The sequence below is a fragment of the Callithrix jacchus genome, chromosome 11 (genome assembly GCF_049354715.1).
Source record: "Callithrix jacchus isolate 240 chromosome 11, calJac240_pri, whole genome shotgun sequence".
Lineage (NCBI taxonomy): Eukaryota > Metazoa > Chordata > Mammalia > Primates > Cebidae > Callithrix > Callithrix jacchus.
The window spans coordinates 118889449-118915867 of record NC_133512.1 but is presented as its reverse complement, the minus strand read 5'-3'; the positions used below and the strand labels follow the sequence as shown (position 1 = coordinate 118915867).

Here is a 26419-nt window from a genome sequence, read left to right as displayed (position 1 = left end):
GGCCTGATGGGCTGTGTCTGGAATGCCAGTCTTGTATCCCACCCTACTTTTGTGCCCTGAAAATCATTCCCTCTAGGATTTCAGTGTTGCTTTGATGGGTCCTGGGGCAGGAGGATTATAGTGAAGAAAATTATGTGAAAAGACCAATATTCAGCTCTACCCTTGAGGAACTTCTAATTTAGAACTAGTGCCTACCGTATGGACAGTGCAAGTCTAAAGCACACAGGAATTGGCACATGATCATCTTAAACTGGTTGGTATAAAAATAGAGCATAAATCAAATGCATTTAATAAAAAACTTGCTTATATATATTGAATGGGGAGTAGCAAGATTAAATAGTATGCTGTAGACAATTGGTGGGGAAGGGTCTCTTTAGGGAGTCTCATTAGAGAGACAGTTGGGGGGGTTAAGGCTTTCAGAATTGACAAGTTTTGGCAGAGGTTCTATGTTTGTAAACCATTTAGGGCTGCAAGAAGCTCTGTCACCCCGTGTCTTGGCAGTAAGCCAAATAGCTGCTTCTCTTTCCTCTCCCTAAAGCCTCTTTATCCCATACAAGTATGTACCTGAAACTTGAAGAAGCCCCTCTCTAGCCTCAGCCACTCCAGCACTTCCATTTCCCAAGGCTTTGGGCACTTAAGTGGAGAACTACCCTGTTCCCAGCTGTGTGAGCTAACTCTCTCCCCTTAGCCTGCCCTCCCTTCAGGGGTCTGAATGACTGTCAGGGTTCAAAGAAAAATAGTCCAGGAGGCCAGAGACTTTGGAAGGTAATATTTGCCCCCTCACTACCTACAAAACTGGGGAACACAAAATTCAAAAGACAGAAGTGAGATACCTGGGCACTGAGGGAAAGAAATCAGCCCAGAAGCAAGAGGGTAGAGCATAGCAGCCGAGAGAGAGGTTTTTCTGGGGTGGAGGGGGACTTGCAAAACCCGCAAGCAGAGGATGGCAATTCTGGATAAATGGGAGACCAGGGAAAAGCCCGAGTTTCAGAGCAGCACCTTTTTCTGCTGGTCCTCAAAGGGCCTTTCAGACCAGGGAAGGATTCTCTGGTATTGCTTCCCTGGAGATACATTGGCCAGAATCAGCCCGCTCCTTGGGCCTCCTCTCCACGCTGCCCTACTGCTGCAGGCTGAGCTTTTCCCCGACCCCAGGCCTGTGGAGTGCAGCAGTCAAAGCTTTATTGCCCACACACTGGAGCTGCTCTGCAATAAAGGAAAATAAAACAAGGTAATAGGAATGGCTGGTACAGGGGGCGGGCCCCTGGAGAAATGGGCCTGCTGCTGCCCATCTTCCCAGCGCCACTGATCACTGCTAAGTCCACTGTCAGTAAGCCATCTGCAGTCCCCTGGGTCTCCTTTCTGGGGCTGAGTGACCTACACAGTGGTCAGATGGAGCATTGGCAGCATGTACACAGGCTTGCTTATGCAGGCCTCCGTTAGCCACAGGCCTCAGTGTCTTCTCCAGGGGACAGCCCTCCAGGGACAGGAAGACAGAACAGAGATTGGCATCTCACCTCCTAAGGCAAACCAGAGTGGGGAGAAATGAGTCCCACTCAGAGGTGCCCCAGAGGTGGCCAAGAACAGAGGTTGGTGTGTTAAAGACAACCTCGGCTAAACCATATCTGAGGTAAGTGCTGGTAACACAGAGCTATCTGGCAGAAGGGGAGTCTGGAAATGCCCAAAGGGAAATGGAGGGAGGCATGAGCACCTGGCTGACTATCCTACTAAGGTCCTCACCTCACACATAGATTGTTCTGCATAGCAGATATGTATGCCTTGCACGGAGGTTGGCATTAGAAATGGTTCAAAGTCTCCAATAATTTTCATTTTGTCATGTGGCGTGTCTGGCCCTTTGACCAAAGAGCTTTTAAATTCCTCCTCCTCAGACCTCTTTCTCTTCTTCCTCTTCCTGGCTCCACCATCCCTAGTCTTGATCCAGACTTGTTGATGAGCCTCGGCTTTTCCCCCCACACACAGGAGGCACTAAATCTTCCCTGCCTGCCTCATGACCTACCATCATTTCCCGAGCTCACCTGCGCCCATGAATGCTTAATTTAAAACTTATGCTGCCTCTCAGCAGTTTGTAATTCTGAGACTGATCTCAACAGAGGAAACAAAATGGGCTGATGAATGTACTGAGGAAGGTTAGCAGAAAGCCATACACAGCTTCTCCGTGATGTGGAGAAAGGCTTTCTTAACCATTGAGTTTAATAAGATGAATGTCTGCAGTGTAGAGTTATTCTAATAGGATGGATATCTGCCTGATCTATTGGCCTGCAGGATGGTTATGAGTTTTAAATTTCCTCATCTCCAGGGTAATAAATTCTCTGGGCTTTTAAATTATAAACTTAGGGTTGGTTTTTTTTTTTTCCAGTTGGAAAAGCGGAAGGATTTTGTTTGGGTCAGAGCATGACCAAGGTAGATCCAGTCAGGGGTTGGGAGACAGAAAGGTGGGCCAGTTTCTGTTCTTCCTTCAGCTTTACCTTCTCCACAGCTGTGTCCACAGCTGTGTTCCTCCCTCTGGTGGCTCTGTGGGACCACAGTTTCCCTTGTTTTTGTCGTCTCAGTGTGGCTGATGTTCCTATCACAGAGATCAGAGGTTAGAGCCCCTCTCTGGGTGTCTGCTGTAGCTTTCCTCTGCAGAGTAATGGCAGCAGGGGAGGAAGGAAATGGGAACCTACTGGCCTCACAGCAAGGGGTTGCCCTAACCTTTCTACCTCCCAGTGTAAGTCCGAGAGGAAGAGGTTGCAGCCAGTGGCTCCCAGGTAGTCAAGAGAAGTGATGATGAGTTTTGGGGCTGGGCTCATGCTGAGCAACCAACAGAGAATAGATGCAACGAGCCCCAAGGGGTAATGAGCCCAGAATGCTGCTAACCGGAGTGCTCCGCATGGGATCACTGGGAAAGGAGCTCCGGCAGTTCTGTGCTGAGGGGAATTGAAGCTTCCTTAATGACTTTTTTCCTTTATACTGACACATCACTCCTCAGCCCAAGAGCAGAGCGACTAGGGCCAGCAGGAAGACAGATGCCTCTCCCCGGGTCTGCTTCCTGGCCTTACTCTGCATGCCTTCATCCCGCACTCACTGGGCCAGAGCCTCTACCTCGGCTGCTTCACAAAACTTAGACATCTGGGAGTGTGCTGCTCCCGGATGTCAGCAGAATCATGCTGCCCACTGCTAGTGACAAGAGCCAGGCTCTGGAACTAGGCAGGGCTGAGTTCAAATTCTAGCCTCTCCACTTATCAAATGACCTCGGGCAAGTTCTTCTCTAAGCTTCCATTTTCCTGTTAGTAAAATGGGACTTAAAACAACCACGTCACAAAAATGGTTGTAAGGATTAAGTAAAACAACATGCACATCTTTGTGAACCTAATTCAATGTGTGGCACACAGCAGGTACTCAATAAATGTTAATTCTCTTCCCTCTCCCCTGTAACAAGGAGCTATTGGTCTTTCCTTCAGATGTGGAATTGGACAACTACAGGGCCTCTTGCCGAGAGCATTTATGATCTATCCCCTGCCAGGCCTGGCTGTTGGACAGAACCTGTGTTCAGGGGCAGTAGCTGGAAGGGCGCAGCCATAATGAGCCGGCCTTTGCCCCAGATACTATATGCCATGGACTGCGTTTGGATCAGCAACCAAAGAATAAAGGGCTTTGTTTCTCTGAGATTATCCTCCCTTTATGTTCTTTGAATCAAACATTCTTAAATGCAAAGACAAATTAATAGATAAGTACCAGTGATTGGCATCTGTATTTCCTTTTCACTGGATTCATTTAGCAAACATGCGTTAACCTTCTACTATGTGTCAGGCACCGTGCTAGGAGTTGGGACCACAAAGTCAGATCGTTTTCTGCCATCAAGGAGTTGGCAGACACATGAGCTCATCAACAACCAGAATACAGGGTGGTACAGTAGCCACCTTTTATCCACAGGGGAGACATTCCAGGACCCTCAGTGAATGCCTCAGACCACAGACAGTGCCGAACTAGACGTATACAATGTTTTTTTCCTATAAATGCATACCTATAATTTATACATAAGGCATCATAAAAGATTAACAACAATAATGAGAATAAAACAGAACAATTATAACAATATGTCAGCATCACCTCTCTTGTGCTTTGGGGCTATTAAGTCAATAAGGGCTACTTTAACACAAGTACTGTAATACTGTGGCTGTTGATCTGGTCCCTGCTAGGGAGAGGGCTACCAGGGGAGTCACAGGCAGGTGGCATCGACAGCCTGGATATGCTGGACTGAGGGATGATTCATGTCCCAGGCAGGAGGGGAAGAGGTTTCATCACGCTACTCAGAACGGCACACAGTTTAAAGCTTTGAATTGTTTATTTCTGTAATTTTCTATTTAATATTTTCAGACAACAGTGGAGCATGGGTAACTGAGACTGTGGAAAACAGAATCGCAGAGAAGGGGAGACTCCTTTATATGCCCTGTGGTGCACAACTGGGGATTCAGAAAAGATTTCCTGTTGAGGCTGAGTTTGTAAGAATGAGTAGGCATCAGCCCAGCCAACGGGAGAGGAAGGACATGCATTCCAGAGAGAGATTCAAATGCAGCTGTCAGGAATTGCATTCCATTACTGGTAACACAGATCAAAAACTGCATTCATTTAACAAGGTTAAAGTTTACTACTTTCTCATAAAGGAATCCCAGAGGTGGGCAGTCCAAAACTGATACAGTGGCACCTGGTAGCGTCAGGGATCCAGGCCCCTTCGTTCTCATGCCCAGCATTTCTTAGCACCTGGCTTCCATTCTCAAGGTCCAAGCTATCTGTGATCTCCAGTCATTCACCTCGTCCTTCAAGTCAGGAAGCCAAAACACAGGGAGAAAGCACAAAGATAGCAAATGCTTTCCTAGAAGTCCTACCAAGAAATTTCTGCCAAATCCCTGGGGTGGCCAGTGAGAAAGGAAACTGGGAAATGTAGCCTTTCCGCTGACCATACTGATGCGTGGAATAAAAGAAACAGAAAGAGGAGAGAATGGAGCTGGGGAGATAGAGCTCTACCACACACAGTGTGTCCAGAGGTGCAGAGACGTGAAACTTCAGTTTCTGTTGAGGGAACAGGGAGATCAGTCGGCCCAGATCAAAGAGTCCCTGTGGTATAAGGCGAGTAGGAGGTGGTGGAAATGAGACTAGAGAAGCAAATCCACATCTCCCTGCAGTTACTAAAGGTGGCCAGTACTCAGGCCGGGGCTGGGCAGGCAGCGTCTGCCAAGGGACTAGAGTCCAGGATTCATAATCTCTGGTTCACCACACCTTGCCTGTCCCAGAAGAAAGTTCCTGTGTACTTCTAGAAATCACATAGGGCTGACCTCCTGCCAAGCCTAGGCAAGCAAACTGAGCTATACATCAGCCAAAGGCCTGCAAGGTTCCTCTAGAGAACTACAGAGCTCAGTCACTCTGTGACCTAGGTACACTCAACGTATATTTCTATTCTTAACTACATGTGCTCAGCACAATAAGAAGAGCCAATCGTTATGGAGTTCTTATTGTGTGCTAGATGGTGTTCTAAGATCTTAATGTATATTAACTCATTTAAACCTTGTGAGGGAAGTGTTCAGCTTTATTACTCCCATGTTACAGCTTGAAGAAACTGAAGCATAAAGTCTTAAAATGACTCCCTCCAGGTCCCTGAATGGCAGAGGCTAAATTTGAACTCATGTAGTCTGGCTGCAGATCTCTCACTGGTTACCTCTGTACAGTTCTGCCAGTGGATGTTACCCCGAAATCAAGAGGAAAATGTTGGACTTAAGGCAGGACCAGGCATAAAGCATTTTGGTTCTCTTTTATGCAAGGAAGGATCGAAAATTTATGCAACTGACCACATCTGGTAAAGGCTGGGCCTTCAGCGTTTTTCTTCTCTTTCTGACTCCTTTGATCACTATTCCAAACGTTCTGACTCTAGTTCAACATGGTCGATTCGCAAGCTTCCCCGGGCATCATCATTTCTTTCCATTTCATTCTCCCAGCCATCACAGGATTTGTTTACATATTTTTCAGATTCCTCTCCTTCCATCCCTCCTTCCTTGAATCCAGCCCCTGATTCATCCATCCCAGGTCTGTCTCAGCAAGCGGGTGGGCTCTAACTGAGCCCCTTGCCCATCTTCCAAGGTCAGCTCTCTCCAGATTTTTCTCTGAGCTGCTTGCACAGTCTCCTGGCTTCTGCTATCCCCATCATCCCCAGTGTTTCTCTGATGTCTGCTTGCACCTCCACTGACCTCAGCACGGCTTTCTGTCCCTCATTCCTTCTCCTACCCTACCACTTATGCACTATTTCTAAAGTGTGACCCTAGACGTTCCCCATGCTGGAACATGTTTGCCATTCTCCTCACCTGTGAAGTCCCATCCTTTAAGGTCCAATGCCACCGAAAAGAGTTTCCCAACTCTTCAGCCCCCGGAGCCGGCTCTCTCCCATGAACCCCTCTAGTACCTGCTGCCTGTACCACTCAGCCATCATGTGTTTTACATGGCATTTTGTCACTGACTGACAGGATATGGCTTTATCGTGTCTTCTCAACTAAATCATAGGCTCTTTGAAAACAGAAGTTAATTCTTTCTCCTTTTAGATCTGTGGTGCCTAATACAGTGCTCTTCTACTTAGAAGATAACAAAAAATCATTTCTCAATCAGTTGGTTAAAGTGACTGTTAGGTCTCTTTACATACTCTTAATGATTTTTATACATTCACGTTCTCTCAACATGTATCTTCTCACTTTGAGGAACCCTAATCATTTTTTAAATGTTCTCATCTGTGTAATCAGCTCAACTAGGCATTCCAATCCTTCTCGAGCCCTGCTGTCTTTCTGGAGACGCAGTGCTGAACCACCACCGTCCTTCCCTGCAGTGTACATTGTACTCTGTTACAGTTCTGACCTGCATTTTCTGCTGTTTGTCTGGCCTTGGAAGCTGTCTTTGTTAGGAAAGCTCTGGACAGCAACCAGGAATGTAACCACACAGAAGGTGCTGCCCAGAAACAAAAGAGCCCTGCCAAGCACAGTGTCCCCCAGGAATCCAGCACCTTCTCTTTATGAAGCACTCTGTAGAATCCTGCTGCACATGCCCCAGCTGTGGGGACTGGGGCTGGGTTTCAAAGAAACAGGAAAATAGCCTCATTCAGAGGGCTTAACATGTAAGAGGTAATGGATTAACAAGAGCAAGTGGATATAGGACAGAGCATGAATACTGAGTTACTTGTTAGGAAGAGTAGATCAGGGAGGCTTCCTGGAAGGCAAAAGCAGTGGGTGTGGGTTGCCCTTGCAAGCAGTTGGAACAATTTTCATTCTGTATTCCTCGACAACGCCTTCCTGAAGGGGGTGGCTTAGCATTCCTTTACTGGTAGGTGAACAGATTTCCTTCTGAGTGGGCTTTGCCTCCCTCGTTGACATGTGGGAACTACAGTTTGTCTGGCCTTTGAGCCATGATGCAGGATCAGGGTATCAGGGACTGTCAGGGCTATAGGAGATGGATTGGGCAGCTCATACAACAAGCAGATCAAATGAGCCAGAGCAGAGGGTCTGTGAAGGACAGTCAGAGGAAATGAGGTTGGGGACATGGAAGCATGAGCACCATCGAATATGCTCTCTCTTCGAGAAGATACAAGATGCTGAGACTCTCCTCTGAGGCCTTTTTTGTTTTTTCCTGTCCTTTCTGTAGTGTCTCCATAAACACCTGTTTAAAATAAAGGATGGGGCTTGGCCTTTCCCTTCCTCCTCACTGCTCCTGACCTTCCCACTCAGTATTTTCCTGCCTGCTGCCTCCCAGCAGCAGCTCAGGAGCAGTGGGCAATTGAGAGCAACTCCTGAGAGCACTAAAAGAAATCACATTGCTTAGATGGTATTTACACCGAGGGGTGGGGCGGTGGCAGGAGTCTCAAAGCTTTTTCCTTGGGCACTGTGGCAGGAAGTCCATGGTGGGAAGAGCTGCATCCAGGTGGCCTCTATCCAAGGAGGCAGCTGTTATGCAAGGGTGAGGTCAGTGTTCTTCCTCCACAGTCAAAGAGATCTCTTTAAAAGCTCAATTGTGACTTCTGGGGCATCTTAGCAAGAGACACTGAGTATCTTTATTTCCTCTCTCCATTTCAGGACACACCTCCCTTGAAGGAGTGCTTTCTACCTGGAAAGCAGTGCAGGTATCAGTGGAATTCTGCTTAGCACAACAGAATTGGGAAGTGAAGCAGGGAGAATGAGGCCAGCCTGGCCGCACTGTGGCAGCCACAGGGCAGCATCAGCCTGGGCAAATAGCAGGGCTGAGGAACTAACCACTGCATCCCATGACCTTGTCACACTGAATCGTATTTGGGACATTGGACTGAAGTAGGGAGAGAACAGTAATTGAAAGTAATGAGACCCTGGCTCCTATCAAGCAGATGGGCAGAGAGCCCCATCAGTACCTGTCCTGCTAACCCATCCTATGGATTGTTCTTTCCTGTCACTAATATTTCTCCCTGTCTCACCTCTGATCTCATTGCAGAGGCTTTGAGAACTTTTAGGGGCTGATCACAAGGCCCAAAAGAGCAACAAGAGCCCCTGTCCTGGGCAGTGGGTAAAGTGGGAGAAGAAGGAGTGTGGTCCCTATGTGGAGGAGCTGTGGGGTCAAGATGCCCGGGCTGGGCAAGGACCACTGGGGCCTACTGCAGAATAAGGAAGGCCAGAGGCAGCACTGCTCATTGAGACCCAGACATCGCCAGGCCACACACTGTAGCCCTGCACTAGGAGTTTGAGAGGGCTGTAGCACGTCAGAGCTCCACTCTGAGGGTGTAAGCCAGCCATATTTTAATTGTCATTAGCAATAAAAAAATTAGCAGTGAGGAAACCCGACTGCCACACAGAAGAGGGCACGGGCCAGGGTCATTAACCAGGCCGATCCGGCCTCTGACATGCTGCATTTATCTTTATTTCACGTGTATGTGCTCAAATCTTGTAATTGGTGGCTTTTACCCACAGGCTTTTCTTCGCATTACTGCTGGCCAGAGCAATCCTGGATCCTCCAGGTCATACCAGGCAAGAACCCAGTTGTCCTGTGCACAGGAGGGAGAATGCAGAATAGCCCTCTAGCACTAGCACTGCAGGAGCTCAGAGACCAGGCTCAGGAGCTCAGCATCATCTCAAAGGCCTCTTCACTTTCCTTGCTGGGTTATAATAGGTTTGAAACAGTTTGGGGACATGCACAGTCCCCCGCAGTGTCCAGATCTTCTCTCTACTGTGCCTAAGGGCAGCTCCTTAGTAGGGTAAGAGGATAAGCTTGGATTTTTTTTTTTTCTGTGTCCTATCCAGAGTGTAGGTTAACAGGGCTGAGCCTCCTCCCTGCAACAGTGCCTTCCTGTGCATCAGAAAAAGGTGCCCTCTCTGGGCCATTGTACTTAGCTTGGCGAGGAGAGCCAGGCTTTCTGCTTGGGACATGAAGGCAGGGTAGATTTAAGGACAGGGTAGAGGACTGCCTCCGAGGGGATGGTACCTTCTTAGCCAGCCTGATGATAAGGGAGGCATGAGGACAAAAGGAAAGAGAAGAGGCAAGGGAATTCCTTCCTTTCACCCTCTGGTGCTTTCAGCTGTGCCTTTCAGGCAGTTAATCGAACATTAGTCAGGGAGGGATGGGCATGTGTTTGGTCGAAATTGTTTGGCGTTTCTTATATTCAGTTTTATGAAGTTAAGCAAATTGCATGATCTCTAGCTGGGAGTATAGAATTTTTATCTGTTCAAATAGATTTTTCTCTCTGGTCCCTTCTTCTGGCCTGCAAGAGGCATTGGCATCTGTGCCTCTTTTGCCAAGAGATCAGCTGGTAAAAGAGAAAGTGCTCCATGTCCCCTTCCCACCCCCACATGGGACACTTCTGCCTTATCCTGACAGCTCAGTTTTGAGAACTCTGAAGGGATTGAGCTAGGGGTTGGCTTCCCAATCCAAGCTCCAGATTCCTTCAAACCCAGTAGCAACTGCCTTTCCTCAAAGATTTCCTTGTGCCAGAGGGCTTGAGACCTTTCAGCACCCGGCAGGTGACTTGTAGCTTCCAGCTGTCTCGGCCCTTGTACTCAGATCCTTCCAGAGGTGACTGTGGCCTGACCAGCACCATCTAATCCCTTGCTTAAAAGCCTTCACACTAGTCAGTGGCCTGGGCTCCAGGGATCCAGGCTTCGTGGCATCTGCGGCTGCACCCCTCCTGCCTCTGCTCAACGTCGTTAGCTCATGCCCTGTCCTCACAGCTCTTCCTAGGCTCTCTCATGTCCCCTTTTGCTCTCACTCCTTCCTTGCTGAGGGATGGGTGGCCAGGAGGTGGTGGACGTGTGGGAGACCAGAGGGAGTCACATGCGGCTGCTGCCTGCACTCTTGCCTCGATAAGCAGAGGAGGCATTCTCACTCCACTTGTAGTCAGTACAGGTAAAGCCAAGTGTGAAACGACCCCTTCTGCTCATGGCGTCCCGGCTGCCTCTGAGTCGTCATTGCTGGCTTCACTGACTGAAGCTGGTTTCTACCCCTCTGGGCTCCCACAAGCATGCTTGTGGCAGGGGCAGCTGACGAGTGGTCCTCTCACCTTAGAGGAGTTCTCTAAATAGGTCTTCACCTGTCAGTTTGGTGCCATGCATTTGCCCAAAGGTAGTGTTCTGTGCAGGCACTTTCCTTCTCCCACTTCGCTGCCGGTGTTCTGGAGAAGCTAAGACCTGTTGCCTTTTGTCATCTATTTATTGAAAGCCTACCAGGTGCTGTTAATAAATGCCCGTTGTAATACTGTCATATGAACAAAATGCTGTGGGAACAAGCCCTACCCAGGTAAGTAATGGAGTGGTTCAAATAAAATCGTTCTATTATTTATCTGGGGAGGAGCTTGCAGATGAAGTCACAGGAAGAAACATTCCAGCCAAAATGAATAGTGTGTGCCAAGGCCTGGAACCGTGCAACTTGTGTGTGGAGCTGGGACTCATGTGGCATGACTAGAGCAGAATAATGAAGGCTACAATGGCAGGATGTGAGAGCAGGGAGAGCCCGGCTGTGAGGAGCTGATGCTGTGCTGTACTGAGGAATTCGAGCATTCATGGAGAATGAGGAAAGGATTTCAGCAGAAGGTTGAAGTGATCATATTGGGAATTTTTTTTTTTTAAGTAACATTTATTGAGCACCTACTATTTCCCAGAGTCTTCTTATGTCTTTAACTTGAATCAGTTCACTTCCTCTTCACCAAAGCCCTTTGAGGTAGGTAGCATTCATTATTATACCCATTTGACCAAAAGGTTAACCTAAACCCGGAGAGGTTAAAAGAAAACCCACTCTGGGTTAAGCCAGGAAGTAGTAGAGCAAGCCCGGAAAGAGATGGTCTGGCTGCAGAGCCTGCATCCAACCGGGGTGCTGCACTGCCTGCCACAAGCCACACCCTGCAGGATCATGGAGGGTCAGTCCTCAGCGTCAAGTCTGCTGGCAGGGACAGCTGTGGGGGCATGTTACTCAACTAGGCCTGGCAATCACGATAACAAAGAGGGGAAGAACCCGAGAGACATTTCTGAGGTAGAATCAGTGTGCCCCAGAGAGGGGTGTGGACCTACCCACGGAGCCCAAGGGCGATTCTGATGCTCATGCTGCAGCCCGGGATGAGAAATGCAGGTGGAAAAGCAGTTTTCATAGTGAATGTGAGAGATTCAGGATGGGACTCATTACACTGGAGATTCGCCTGGTGGAGTTGAATTCTGAAGTGAGCTCTGCACTAGAGGTGCAAGTTGAGTTCCATAATTCAGAGAGCAGTGGGATGCAGGGGCTGTCTACAGCTTAAAATAGCCCCTGGAGAACATTCATATTCAAGGGCCATGTTGTTGAGGAAGAATTCAGAATTGCTACTAAGAAAGCAGGGAGAAAAAGCCAAGGTTGGGAAACAGAGGCCTGAAAAAGGAAAGTTTCAGAAAAGAAAGGGAGTGCTTGACTTTTTCAGATATTTGAAAGGTCAAAAATGATGAAATCTGAGAAGAATTATTTAAATGGTAATTAACAGGTCTTGAGTGACCTTTGAAGTACAGTGACATTGGAGTACTGACTGTGGTAGCCAGCTGCATTGGCTACAGGAGTGAAAAGGGGCTGGCAATGTGCAGAGTACTCTCTGGGTAAAGAGAACGAGGTCGACTTGATGGGATATGAGTCAAAGCAAGGCTTGCTAAGATGGGCAAGATGTTTGCAGATGAAGAGTTAGATGCTCGTGAAAAAGGAAATCAGGGAGGTGATGACGGAAAGAGATAAATGATGGAAATGGGTGCCCGAGGAAGCAGAAGAGGTTGTGATCTGGGGCCAAGTTCATTTCTTTTTCTGAAAGATGGTTGGAAGGGAATGAAGTAATCATGGATGCTAAATGCTTCTTAACAGCAAAGTGTGGGTCCCTGTGGGAAACAGTATGGTTCAGGTAAAGGGGCCTGAGAATTGGGGTCTACAAAGCAGAGTGGACTGGCCCCACTGGGGGGCCCACTGGACAGCTACATCCTGCCTGAGAACAGGGCAGGGGTCTGTAACATCCCAGAGGAAGCCTTGAGGTCAGTTACATAGGTATAGGTACCAAAGGGGAACTGACATGTGATCTTGACCTGATTGGACAACATTTGGTTACTTTCAAACCAGGTCAGAGATTTAATAACCTCATGCAGTTACTGGATAGATCATATACTGATTTTCCCCAAGAAAAGAGGCCAGCTGTCATCTTAACATCCCTAGCTCCATCCTTTTAGGGCTCAGGTACAGCTCTAAAGCCGTAGAGGTTCTTTGGCTTGGGAGAACATGGGCCACCTTTGCTGACTCCATGGCCCAAGCCAGTGTTCAAGATAAAGAACAGAGGCACCCAATGGAAGGCAGCCTTCTCCCCTGGTTTTGCCTGGGACTGCCCTTCACTTCAGCCAGGAACATGAGGAGGAGCTGCACCATTCAGGCATGGACGCTCTCAGAAGGCATTCATTCCAGAGCCTGCCCCTGGCTCTGGGGACCTTTGGGAAGACAGGGGTGCCCAGAATAAGGGCCCCTGATCTAGCCATATCCCTGGCACCAGCCTAAGGAAAGTGTGTTAAATTCCCTCCAGCCTCCAGCACGGGGTTTTCTTGAGAAGATGAACAGTCTCTGCTTCCGTATTGTCTGCACAAAAGAAACAGATTGTGTCAGTTTGTAAACTGTGTTAGCGCTCGCAAAGGCCTAGAGTCAGCAGGTTCACATTTCCCAGCAGACCCAGATGACGCTGATGTCAGTGGCTGCTGCCTCACTGCCTCAGACAGGCTGCCCCTCTACTCCTGCCATCCCGCCCTCATCCCTGAGGCAGGGAAAAGGCATTCAAGGAGGGAGAGAAAGCCACCCTGAGCTTCTAGAGCCAGCTTGCCCACTGCCCAGGTCTTTCCTTTCCAGGCGCCTCTTGGCCCCTCTTGCTGCTATGCCAGCCCAGGCCTGACTTCCAGGCATTCGCAGCACTCCATTGCCAGAAGACGTTTTCTAGAAAGGCAATCCACTCTGTGGGCTGTGCTCAGAAGAGTTACCTGGTCTGGAGGTGATGAGGGGAATCAGAACCACACTGCCCCAGTAGCTCATGGGAAATTCGTGCTTCTGCCTGCTCCTAGTTGGACCACTCCCCACAGATGCAGATGGTAATGAGACCCAGGAGGCATTGCATGGGCACAGCCTCTCGGCTTCCGCAGCATTGCCTTATTAATTGCATTGTGTTAACGTTCATCATCTCTGAAAGAAGTTGGTATGGCTCTGTGTGACCGGGAGTGTGTGACCGAGAGGAGATGAGCTGGCTGTGTTAAACTGCTACTGTGTTAAGGTGAGGTGTCTCTTCAAGTTCACAGCTCTGGCTGTGGTAGCATGCTACAGCCTTCACGCAACATCAGTGAGGGTAGAAAACCCAGCCTTGGGCAAGGCTATCTCTGCATGGCAGGAAAGGACCCAGGCTACGCTCTGGTTAATCTGGAACTCTATTCACATTCTCGAACAAAGCTGCATCTAGGATGAGTGGTTTGGGAGGAGGCAGGGGTACCTTGGACGCCTAGTCATTATTCACTTCCCCTCTCTCCGTTTCCTGCCGTCCCCCTGCAAGTTTTCCTACAGGACTTGATCCTTAGCAAACAGGGCCTCCCTGCTTGCCCTTCTCTCCCGTGGAACTGTTGCTTTTCTTCCCCCTTGTCGGCATGCAGGCATGGCTGTCAGCTCTGCCCCTACCTGACCTCAGAGAATGCATAGCGGAGAGAACCTTAGAAACTTTGTCCAACTCACATTTCACAGATGAAGAAACTAAACCCAAAGAGAGGCTCAGTGTGCCCAGAGCCCATGAGGGGCGGAATTGGCACCTGGATCACAGTTTGAGTCCAGGGCCTTTCTCCGTTCCTCAGTGCCTTCTCCCTGTCCAGGCCCCTTGCTGTGCTCATTGCTGGTTGCTTTGGGAATATTGAAAGCAGGAGTGTGACTGGACAACATGTGGAAAGAATGGAGATTTCTGCTTCTAAAGCCTGTCGGTGGGGACTGTGATGTCACCTTCCCACAGATAGCCCTGAGGTCCCCCACCCTGCTATCTGGAAGAACTTCCAGCCAGTACCTCACTTTGTGCAGCAACTCTTCCTCCCCAGATGCCTCAGGGCAGTGGCGCCCTGTACTGGGCTCTTCTCTACCTGGGACCAGCCTGTTGTGCCTGAGGCAGCCCCTCTCCCTCAGGCCGGGAGCATCCTCTGCAGCTGGTTTCAGGCAATCTTCAGCCTCCCGACTCAGGGTTCTGAGGTTGGCTGAGGCTCAGTAATTTCCTGTGCTGCCTCAGGCACTGTGCACCACAGCAATGCCTGTGTACTTGAGGGAGACGGTGCCTCTTCTCCATCCTCCTGGAAAGTAGAAAGGGAAAGCCTTGTATGTGTGGGGGGTCTCCCTGTCCTCCCCCCCATTGCCAGTAAATTCCCTGTGTGAACTCTCTCCTTTGGGTTTCCTGCGTCATCAAGGGGAACGTGCATCCCCCTGCTGTCTTTGTCTAGTCTCCATTTCTTAATTATTTTGCCCTCAGTGCCCACGGCTCCCTTATTTAAGCCAGCCTTACCAGAAGCAGCCTCAGTGCACCTTCTCCCTCCCCCACCCCGCAACTTCACTGCGACCTGGAGGAGACTTTAGGAGAGGGACCTGGGTCTTCCAGCTTTGTGCCTACTTCGAAGCATGAGGCGCCCAGCTTGGCTGCAGGCTCCAGGCAAGTTAGGACAGATGAAGCTCAATCAACCCCCAGGGCAGTCAGAATTTCCTCTGTGGTTTGAAAGCTGAGCTCTTAAATAATCTTTCCCATACTTACCATAGACACGCACACACACACTCACTCCCCCCACTTCTTTAGGAAAGATTTCAGAATCTGAAGTCTGATTTGCAGAGGGCCAAAAGAAGTTGAGAATGTTGACATTTCTAAAGCCATCAGCCATTGCCTGCCTGCCTCTCTTCCTTTCTGCAGACCCCTCAGCCAACCCCCAGTGCTTCCCCAGCCCTGCATTCCACCCCAGGCCAAGAATATGCCTCACTGCTTATAGAAGGAGGACTTGGTCCCCACTGCCTGTTTGACTGAAGTAGTTTCTGTTTTAAGGAGCTGACAGAATCCAGACACTGGGGAGAAGGGAAACAATTTGGGATGAGGACAGGGAGCCCAGGGCACTGAGACTGCTCAAAATGGGGCTGCAGGAAATGAAACAAGTTCCTGGCCACCCCCTTCCTCCCTCTTTGATTTCAGCCATGGAAATGGCTGGTGGCTCCATGCTTTTCTTTCCTCTTCCCGCTTCTCCCCTTGCTTATCCCCCTCCCTGGGAAGGGTGAGACCACAGCCCGCCTGGGTGATCACTGAGGTGTGTGTGTTGCCTGGGCACAGGGAGCTCTGCCTCGGTAATTAGGAAACGTGCAAATTAACAGCCTGTGCCGTTTGTATTAATTTGGTAAATAAGCCAGAACAATTTCATTAGTGGCACATTAATGTGCTTGGGAGCAGGAGGATGTGTCCCACTGTAAGGGAGCCGGGCCCACTGGCTGCCCTAGCCCACAGGCCAGGTCCAGCGCATCGGGCTGCTGTCCTGAAGAGTATGGCTGGCTGGCAGCACCCACCGCTTTGGTCCTGTGGTGGGGAAAGACCTCCACTAAAGAGAAAGGGATCTGTCTGTGCAGATGGCACGGGGACGGTCACACACCTGAGCTCATCCTGTAACCCCACTTCTCTTACCTTCACTCTGTATTTTGTGTAAGAAAATACCCTGGTATAAGAAACCCAAAGCTTTCAGGGTCGGGGATAATAAAGGAACTCAGTAAGCAGGGATTGCCATTTCTGATGAGAAAACCCATGTACGCAGTGCAGCAAAGCAGGACAGCTGCTGGATGTAACCATCCCAGAGACACAGGACCACCAAGGCATCACTGGCATTTGTTGAAGGGAAGGAAGCAGTTTTGCTACACAGGACCCCTCCTCTTTTTACTATAAGGAAAAGGTCTAAGAGAGGTCATGTGACTTACCCAAAAATTCAGATAGAACTAGGAGTTGAAACCTAGTCAATCTGACTCCGGAATCCATGCTCTTTCTGCCGCCTCATGGCCCAGTCAGTGTGTTCAGCTCTTGAACAAAAGCTTCATTCCCCATGGAGCTGACAGTCTAGTTGGAGAATGAAGACATTTAGAAATGAAATAACTGCCCCTTCCAGGAAGTAAATAATTTATGATGATTATGTTGAAGCATTTGTGTGCCAAGCACTCTTCTAGATGCTTAACATACTTATATTAGCTCATTTAATCATCATAACAAATCCTTGAGGTAGATGCTGTTGCAATCCGTTTTACAGCAAAGTAAACAGAGGCACAGAGAAGTTAAGTGGCACCCCAGAATTCATGCAGCTCTAGTCTGTCTGGAGCCAGATTCCATATTCTTAACCTCTGTGCTATACACTGCCCCCCAAATGCCAAAGGGAGGGTGAGCCCATAGGCATTCAGAGGGTGGCTCATGGTAGGCATTTAGAAATGTGTGTGCCTGTCAGGGAATGATATGCACACACATGCTCTGGTGCCCTCAATGCCATAGTCACCCATGTGTGTACATGCCAATGCATGCTTTCATATGACGCCTGCTCCCAACCTTCTAGCAGCCTGTGGTAGTCACCTAAGTCACTTAAGGACATAGGAGGCCTGCTGTGGCAGCTATTGAGTCCAGATCTCTTCCTGAAACACTCCAAGATGCCCGAGAGCTGAGTGGCTATGTTACAGCAGTTTGCAAATTATGCAACCCTCCATCAGTAGGCTCTCATTTAATGCTTGCAGTAGCCAGTTGGACAAGAAGAAATTTCTTGTCGATTTACAGGAATGAGCCTCCCCTGACGTGTCTTCAGTTTGAGGCAACTTGTGGGAATTAACTCTACGTGTCTATACAGTCAGTCTTCATTGTTTGCTGGTCACATATTTGCAAATTCACCAAAATCTATTTTTGTAACCCCAGTATCAATACCCATGGTACTTTTCACACAGGCATTTGTGGACATGCACAGAGTGACAAAAAAATGGAGTCACCTGGCGGGGCACATTTTCATCTTAGGTGGAACAAGGCAACAGCACATATTAGGCAAGGTGTCTGCCTGCTTGCTTCGGCTCTGATAATATAAACAGGTGTCCTTCTCACAGTCTATGTAGCATCATGATGTTGCCCTTTTTTGTGTTTTTTGTTGGTGGTTTCACAGTCTTAAATGGTCCCCAGTGTAGAGCTGAAGTGCTGTCCACTGTTCCCAAGTGCAGAAATACTGGGATGCGCCTTATGGAGAAGATACGTGTGTTAGATAAACTTCATTCAGGCATGAGTCATTGTGCTGCTGGCCATGAGTGCAATGCTAATGAGTCAACAACACTTTTTAGACAAGGTATCTTTAAACGGAAGCACAGAACAAGGTTATATATTGATTTGATGAAAATATTGTGACCAGAGGCTCACAGGAACCCAAACCTGCATTTCCCCTGGGAGCAATGGTTCAGTATTTGCAAATTCAGTGGTCTTTTTGTAGAACAAAATTACCACAAATAGCAAAATTGAACTGTATCTGTATATCTCTATACATGTGTGTCTTTTAATTAAGAGAAAATGTCAGAGAAATTTGAGTCTTTGAGTTGAACAAAGAAAAAATACTTGTATAAACATAGACCCACATAATGTTACAGTTAAGTCATAACTTTCTGGCAGTCAGTGTAAAAGAGAAACATCAAAGGATGATCACACACATACAACCTGCTTAAACCTCTGCTTGCAACCTCCGTAATTCTCCCAGAGTTAGATAAGAGTCACTGAATTCCACAGCCTTGTCCAGGCTGAAGTGTGTTTAGAAGGATAGACACAGCATGGGGTTTGGCTAGAGAGGAGCTAGCCTACTTTCCCCAAGTGCCTTCGTTTGATTGAGAAATTACTGTGGCTGTGGCAGCTGTAATAAAAGGCAACAGAACCCCATGGGCGACAGCTTTATCTCCATCCACAACCCAAGATGGATTCGGTGGCAGCAGTGTGCCCAAGGCCAGAGATTTCTTTTCTCTGCGGCTGGCTGGGCCCAGGGACTTGCCAAGCCCAAGTTAGCATATCGATTGCAAGTGACAGACTGGTTAAGTGTGAAGTTGGTGCTCACCTGCCCAGGAGAGCCTGGCTGTACCCTGCAGTGTTGGCCCCAGGTATGGCTGCTTGTCACTGGGTTCCTTCTCGCGTAAGCCCTAGAGAGAGGGGAGCATGTGGATTGCAGCCTCAGAGAGCAGGGTGTGAATGTGGGGTATGCCACTTGGGTTGGGGTCTGAGCATGGGCACCTCACAGGATAGACAGCGACTGTGCCTGCCTGGTTGCCTCTGCAGCCTGTCTCTGAGGTTTTTGCATCAACCCCAGCAACCCAGTGCCAGAGCCACACTGGCCCATCACAAGCTGTCCTGGGCCTGCTAGGCCCAGAGAGAGGCCTCTCAAGCAAGGCAGCCATCCTTGGTTTTAGGGAAAGGAAACTTGGCTACTAAAGTTGTGGAAGACGAGAGGTCAGGGAATACGGAAACTGATGTGGGCCTGGGCTCAGTGTTGGCTGGGAACTGTACCAGCCTCATTTGCTTTCGGCCAGGCATGTATCCAGGAGCCCCCAGACACAAGGCAAGCAATCTCTCTGCTCTTCCTTCTGCTTCCCCAGAATTCTTCTAGGACCTGCTGCTTCTTGATCTTAGCATGTTTGATAAAGCTTGGCAAGTTAAGAAGAACAAGAGACAGTCTTGTCGTGTATCATTTTGCCCATCACAGGTCTTGTCCACCCCCACCACACTGTCCCTGCGGCCTACCCCAACCCCTGCAGGCATGACAGCTTATTCTCCATTCCTGGCCTCCCCCTGGAGGAGGCGCTCAGTCTTCCAGTGGCTGAGCTTCCCCTATGCTCCAGCACCCTGGGTGTTTGCCAGGTGGGTCCAAGGTGTTGAAACCTGAGCAGCCTCAGGTTGTGCTCGCCTGCCCTTCTGCCCTACAAGAGCCAGTCCTTCAGTAAGTTAGTTGCCAAAATTAGGGATAGGAAAAACCGGTTTGAACATCCGTGGGCACTAGACTCCGTGTCTTCTGCTTCTGCAGTGTGGTACAGGCACTGGGTCAGCCCAGCCCAGCATTAGGGCCAGCACTTTCCCCCAGGCTCTACTAGTGAGCTGCAGGGTCCTACGGTCCTGGGTGGTGGACAGGGCAGAGATATGGCAGTGGAAGGAAGGGCTGCTCCTGAAACAGAAGGCTATGGAAAGGGGGGATTAGGGAGGGCAAGGGTCTTTTCTGCCAGGAGGCAGTGTAGAGAAGGCACTGGGGAAACCTGGATTCTGCTCTCAGCTCTGCCCCTTGATAGCTACTCTCCTCCAGTGCCACCTACAGAATCAACATGGACTGGACCTATATGTTCTCTATTATCTCTTTTTCTAACCCTAATAGAGGCCACACGTCCCCTTGCATACCACACTCCAACTTCAGGCATCGTTAAAGCTACATTTCCTCTCGAAGGATTAAATGTGGGTCTCAAGGAGGAAGAGGGTGTTCAAGAATGGGAGGAAGTGAGGTCCTACCTCCCAGGCTCTGCCCATCTCCCTCCCTGCTACCTTCTCCCTGCACACCCAGACCACCTCCATGTCCTTCTGGGGAGGCATGTCGCCCAGCATCCCTCATCCCTTCCAACCTTCTGTCACTAGCTTCAGCCCAGACTTTGAGAATTCCCAGGTATTTAGACATTCATTTTATTGGTTAATTGATCTTGAAGCCATTTAAATTAATACAAGTTTTTACATTTGGCAACAACGCCATTTATAGGCCCCTTTAGCAGGGGAAGAAAGAGGTCAGGAGAGAATCAAAGAAGGCATTTATCCTGGGCTGTGGCCTTCACGACGTGGGAGCAGATCAGCTACCAGGAGGGCCACGACCCTGAGGCTGCCCCTTTAGAGAAGCAGTCAGCACTGGGGTCCTGGGTCCTCGGGAGGAGACAGTCAGTGGAGGAGCCCTTGGGGCCTGTGGAGATTCCTTGAGGGCTCTGGGGTTCAGCCACAGCCCATGGCCCCAGGGACTGGGTTTATGGCAGCGACCATCCTTCTGGCCACTCCTTCTGCGGGATTGTGGCTCACTGCCCTTGTACTGATAAGTTTCCTGCCCATGTCTTTCTGCCTCTCCTGTCCTCTCCCCCTCTTCTCTCCTGCTTTTCATGCAGCCACTTTAATTACCTTCATTAGACATGAATTCATTCAGCTCTACCAGGAAGAGCAGCCTCCCTCTCCCCAGGGGTTGCCTCACTCCCTAAGGGCCTGCCAGTCTTCTAGCACAGAGCTGGGGTGGGTGCTGAAGAGTGGGAGGCACCCAGAGCTCTGCCTGCTTCTTAACTTGCTCCTGACCTTCAGCTGTGTGTTCTCACTCTTTCTCTCTCTCTCTCTCTCTCTCTCTCTCTCTCTCTCTCTCTCTCTCTCTCTCTCTGTCTCTGTCTCTCTGTCTCTCTCTCTCTCTCTCTAAAGTTAAGGAGAGTCCCATTTGCCCCAGTAGCTTTCTACCACAGGAGGGGAAGGGGCTCTGAGAAGAAAGGCAAGTTTTGAGAGGCATCTGTCCCTGTGTGAGGCTGAAACCAAAGGGTTCCAGGGGCTCCCAGTGCGGATGCTGCACCAGGTCCTGCTCTGCCTCATTCCAGCTGCTGCTGCCGTGTGCAGTGAATGTGGCAGCGGTTGCCACAGCCTGTGAGCCCAAGGCTTCGGCACTACTGTCCTCCCCACAGACACAGCCCCTGCACACTCAGGCCTGGCCCCCACAGACTTACGCCTGTCTCTCTGTCCCAGGTGGAGGTGGAGGTGGAGAGCATGGACAAGGCTGGCAACTTCATCGGCTGGCTGCACATCGATGGTGCCAACCTGTCCGTCCTGCTGGTGGAGCACGCGCTCTCCAAGGTCCACTTCACCGCCGAGCGCAGCTCCTACTACAAGTCCCTGCTGTCTGCCGAGGAGGCCGCCAAGCAGAAGAAAGAGAAGGTACGTGTGGCAGCCCGCCGCGTTCTCCCTGCCCTCCTCTCCTTCTCACACATTAATGCTGCTGCCTCCAGAGAACAGGAGGGAGCAGTTCTGTCGTCCCTGCACTGAGTACCCACACCAAGGCCACACATAGGCAAGGAGAGGCTGCCAGCTGAGGGGTCCTCAGCCATAGCCTGTTGCAGACCTGAGGTGGGCCTGGGCTGCCAGCCGGGAAGGCCACCAGTGATCCCAGGCCTGCTCAGGTGGGCCTGAAGCAGAAAGCTGTCTAGGTGACCGTGGGGCCGTGGGACAGATGCCTAGGGCATCCCTCGCTCCCCAGCCCTGATCCGTCTCTGTCAGTCCCCTCAGAGGGACTGGGCGGGCCAAGCCCACATCTGACTTTCCTTCACATTGCCCTGAGGGGAAACAACCCCAGAAGAGGCCTCTAGCTGTTAGGACAAGAGATTTACAGCCCATTGGTCTCTTCAGGCACTGCATCGAAGAGACAAGGTGGGCGGGGTGGAAAGCGGCTTCTGGAAACCAATTGACAGTTGAGGAACCCAGTGTTTTGGAGGTGGGAGCCAGGCTCACTCAGCCTGTTGCTTTTGACTTATAGCCCTGCCCTGATAATGGGGATAAATCAGCTGGCCACCAATTTGTCAGGGCTCCTCTGAGCTTTAGGAGGATTCGTGGGACAGCCATGCTGAGCCATAAATTTGTTCCAGGAATAAATGCTTCCTTCCCCATGGGGCAGCCATCTGGCTCAAAACTCACTTCCCAGGGCCAAGGCCCAGACACCTGCCAAAAAGAGTCAGGGGCTTTGCGGCCCCAGAAGCACCAGGTTCTTCACCAGCCCAGAGCGGCTGCCTCCTCACCCATGGCTGCATTTCTCTCCCAGGACTGACCTCCCAGGTTTCTATGTATCTGTTCTTCCCATCCCCCCGGGATTAGGGCAGGCACCCAACCCCTTGGTAATGAAGGTAGAAAGACTCCAGGGAAAGGTGGACCACAAAGCTGGCACAGGTGAAAGAGAGTGGGTGCCCTGGAGGAGATTCCCACCTCCTGCTCACATCAAGCCTCCTCCTCCCAGAATGAGGGGGAAGCAGGCAGCCTCAGCTCCTATAGGAAAGGAGTCACATGGCTTCTTCCTGGATTTCCTGCTTGTGACAGCTGAACTTAAGACTGCCACCCCCATGTCTTCTGCCTGCTGCAGAGAGAGGGAGGAGAGACAGTACTGGGGCCTCCTTTTTAAAGGATGACACCTTCACAGAAGAGTTAGCAGCTGGGGTAAAGTGGCAAGCCCCGGAGTCTAAGCATCTTCGTCCTGGCCCTTCTTCCTGGCTTTTCAGCCATGAGCTCAGAAGCCACCTTTTCAGAGCTGGGCAATCCTCTACCCTCTGAGAGTAGAGACCCTAGAGGAACCCAGGAGAGCACAGAGAGGACTCTGGCTGAGATGGAAGGGTGGCTTCCTTGCCAGGGGCTGTGCTGAACTCAGCGTTGTTACTTACTGCACAGTGGGTTTGTCTGAAAGAGCCCAAGTCACCATTTTGCCGGTGCCACTTGATGACGCTGAGGAGTAATTACCAGTGATTAATTACTTACATGGCCTGTGTGTTTTTATTCCAGTCCAATTAAAATGCAGTGCACAACTCTCAGTGCTAGGCCCTGCCGCCTCCTGGGTCTCTCTCCTGCAAATCCCGGTCTGCTCATCAAGGAGCCTGAGGAACCGAGGCTCTCTTCCTCCTGGAGGGGCTGTTTCCTAGGAGCTGCACTGGCAGAGCTTTGTACCAGCTCTCAGAGTTGGCTGGACCCCGATAAGAGGATCTGGTGGCCGGCTGGGGTACAGTAACCTGAGTATCTGGGGTGTATCCAGCCTTGTCCCACTTGTGACCCCACAAGAGCTGCCTTACCTATCAAAAGACAGTGGTTGAGAGATCCTGTTAGCATCAGGATGCATGAATGTTTGTGCCTATGGTTAACCAAGGAAAGGTCACGCTGAGGGGTTCTGTGAGACCAGGAAGTGCAGAGGCTTTTGTGATTATGTGTGTGTGCATTCGTGTGTGTGTCTGGAGGAATCTGACAATGGTGGTTTCCCAGCTGTGAGGGCTTAGCTACCTCCCTGCTGAGTGTAATTCCTCCCTGTGCCCTGTGAATTCCTCCTCAGTGAAGAGGCTGGTAGGGCCCTCTCCTTCCTTGGCAGGAGGTAACCCTGCCACCTCCTCAGCGACCTGGGCAGACCTGAGGACCAAGGAAGGAACCACGAATGGTAGATGCCTGTCCCCCTTCCTTAACCCCCACCCCACACATGCGCCCAGCAGGACCCTGCACAGGGCTGGATTGGCCATTGATTGGCTTTTGTTGAGCTTGACTCCTCTGCTGTAGTCCCGAAGGCCTCTGCCACCTTGGCCCTGCGCCAGCCCCACCCCTGGAGCCTTGCAAGCAGTTATGTTAAACAGGATTTAGAAAGGAAATACTCCAGCCAGTGGATCCTCAGTCCACAGTCCCCATCGCCTGCCAGGAGGAGGACCTGGGCTCCCTGAGGAGGAAGTGCAGGGAAGAGGGAGGGCCAGGACGGAGAGGACAGGAGAGACAGCCTCCGCTCCTGACTGCCTGGTCTATGCCTGGCTTGATGGGCTCTTTCCCTCAGAGTGGCCTCAGCAACAGAACACAAGGAGCCCCAGAGTGTAGAGGAGACCTGAGCAAGACAGGAACTAGCGGCAGAGCAGCCTGGAGCAGATGAACAGGTTCGGGGGGCCTCCCTCCACCCTTCCCAGTCTTGCTCTGTAGCCAGGGCCATGGGAGGTGTCCCATCAGACCACAAACCCAGCCATCAGTCAGCTGGGACAGCCTTTCTGCAATGGCTTACTTAGTAACAGCCTCTGCACGTGCTCAGATGTGGTCCACAAGCAAGAACAGACCGTCTCGCGGTTGGCTCTCCCAGCATCCCTGGGCCCGCTGCTTAGGCCAAGGTCGGGACGCCTGTCCTCTGCCCAGCTCCTTGGCCATAGAGATTCTTCCCCAGCTCCTCCATCTGCCAAGAGTCTGGGGTAGAGCCATAACTCTGTGTGTACAATTACTGCTCCCTCTGGAATGGGTCTTTGAGTTTTCCTCGTCATCTCCCCAGAGGTCCAGGAAGAAGAGCGTCTACAATGGGGCTTCCCAGAAACCAGCTTCTTGTGGGGAATCTGAGCTGTGAGGGGCTGAGGATGGCTGTGGAAAGTGGCCGGGTCTGGCAGGTGTCTTGCCAGCGGGGTGTCTCCTCCCTGCACCGGCTCTGCAGAAGGGCAGTCTGAGTCAGCATGGGCCCAACACACCCTTGTTCTAAGGATGGGCACAAGGGCAGCCACACCTGTCGCAGCCAATGGACTCCTTCCTTCTCACCAAGGGGCCACCTGGCCAGCCTGCATGTACCAGCTTGCCTATGTGGCTGCAAGTCCCAAGGAACAGCTGGTCACCTCAGGGGAAGAGGGAACCATCATAGCTCCACTGCCTGAAGGGCCAAAGGTCAGCCTCTCCTAGAAACAGAATTCCTTTATCTAAGGAGGCAGCTGTCTCTCTCCCACTCTCTAGGTGCTTCTTGGCAACCTCGGGTGCCAGCCACTTTGTGTATGGAGACACCTCGCTTCTGCTGTCTTTTCAATTCAGGTGGCGGTGTGCACCGCCCCACCCACCACCAAGTGAGCTGAGGCACCTTGTCACAGGGCTGGCCCCAGTGCCGGGGGCTGAGGGCCATCCCTGAGGCTTTGGCTTGCATCTTCCATGACCTCACGCCTGCTGCCACCTGAGTCTACAGGGCTAGAAGCTCCACCCTCCTCTCCCCAAGGGGGAGACCCAGTGCTATCACCCCATGCTGTCGCCTGAGGCACTTTTGCTTGAGGAGTCTTTAGAAGTTTCTGCCCTCACCCTGTCAGTCTGTTCCCAATTCATCAGCGCTGCTGAGGGGCCACCTTCCCCCACAGCCAAGGGAAGCAGGGTGGGGCTGAGATGGGAACCCTCAACAGCTTGCAGGCTCAGGGCCCACAGCCCATAGCCCACTCAGGAACAGCACAGAGGGCTGGTCTGTGTTAACAAGCTCAGTGCCGGGAAAGGAGGGAGCTGGCAGGAAGAGGGAAGGGCCCCAGCATGGAGCCTTGTAAGCAGCAACGTTGAACAGGATTTAGAAGGAAAAGCAGGGATTCAAGAGGCAGGGATGCCTGCTGGTGGGGAGGAGGGGGCAGACTCCTGAGTCAGGAGGGCTCTGCTGCAGCTCACTGAAGTCAATGCTGACAGTCTCATCTATCCTCAGAGCTGCAAGCATCCCAGAAGGGCTGGGAGCCCAGGTGTCAATACGAGTGACTGGATAAGTAGGTACCAGGGAACTTGCAGTTCCAGAGGCCCAGGGTTAAAGCCTCAGGCTTATCAGGACACAGGCTTGGCATTTATGGCTATCCCCACCCTTTCACAGGGAAGCCACAAGCTAGAGACGTGCTTCCCCACGTGGGCAGGGAGGCCCTTGGGGGATTAGGGTCTCTCTCCTGCCTAGAGACAAAGCTGTGGGTTAAAGTCCTGCTGCCTGCCTCCTCCCCTCTGTCCGGCCAGGGCTTAGGAGACTGGATGCAGCAGCAGGTACAGGTCTCTGGGGATGGGAGCAAGTGTTAGGGTCTCGGGAGCCTTGAAGGTAAGAAGGGGTCAGGAGCTATTTGAGCCTGAGCCCAGCCCCAGACCGGGGCCCACAAGCCCAGCCATAGAAGGCACTGCTTGGTGTAGGATGGTGGAAAGCTTGGGCCTGGGAGATGTCTCAGTCAGTCCCCCATAGCCACTCCTTCTAGAGGAAGCACATGCTCATGCCACGTTAAAGGCAGAAGTGTGGGGTCTGGGTTGAGCCAAGGTGGTTCCAGATTTCCAGCTTTCCTGCCCTTATGCTGGGTCCTGAAGCTCCCTAGGAGTCTGCATTTCAGCTGAGAGACAAGAAAAGGGGACCCAGAA

At 50.9% G+C, this 26419-nt stretch overlaps 1 protein-coding gene across 1 annotated transcript in view; it reads left to right on the top strand.

Moving 5' to 3' along the window:
* The window catches only part of SND1 (staphylococcal nuclease and tudor domain containing 1), a 443208-nt gene that overhangs the window by 404620 nt on the left and 12169 nt on the right, over positions 1-26419 (top strand). The window contains exon 17 of the mRNA XM_002752042.7: positions 21287-21475. Within this exon, the coding sequence (XP_002752088.2) occupies positions 21287-21475 (189 nt within the window). The remainder of the gene's footprint in view (positions 1-21286; positions 21476-26419) is intronic.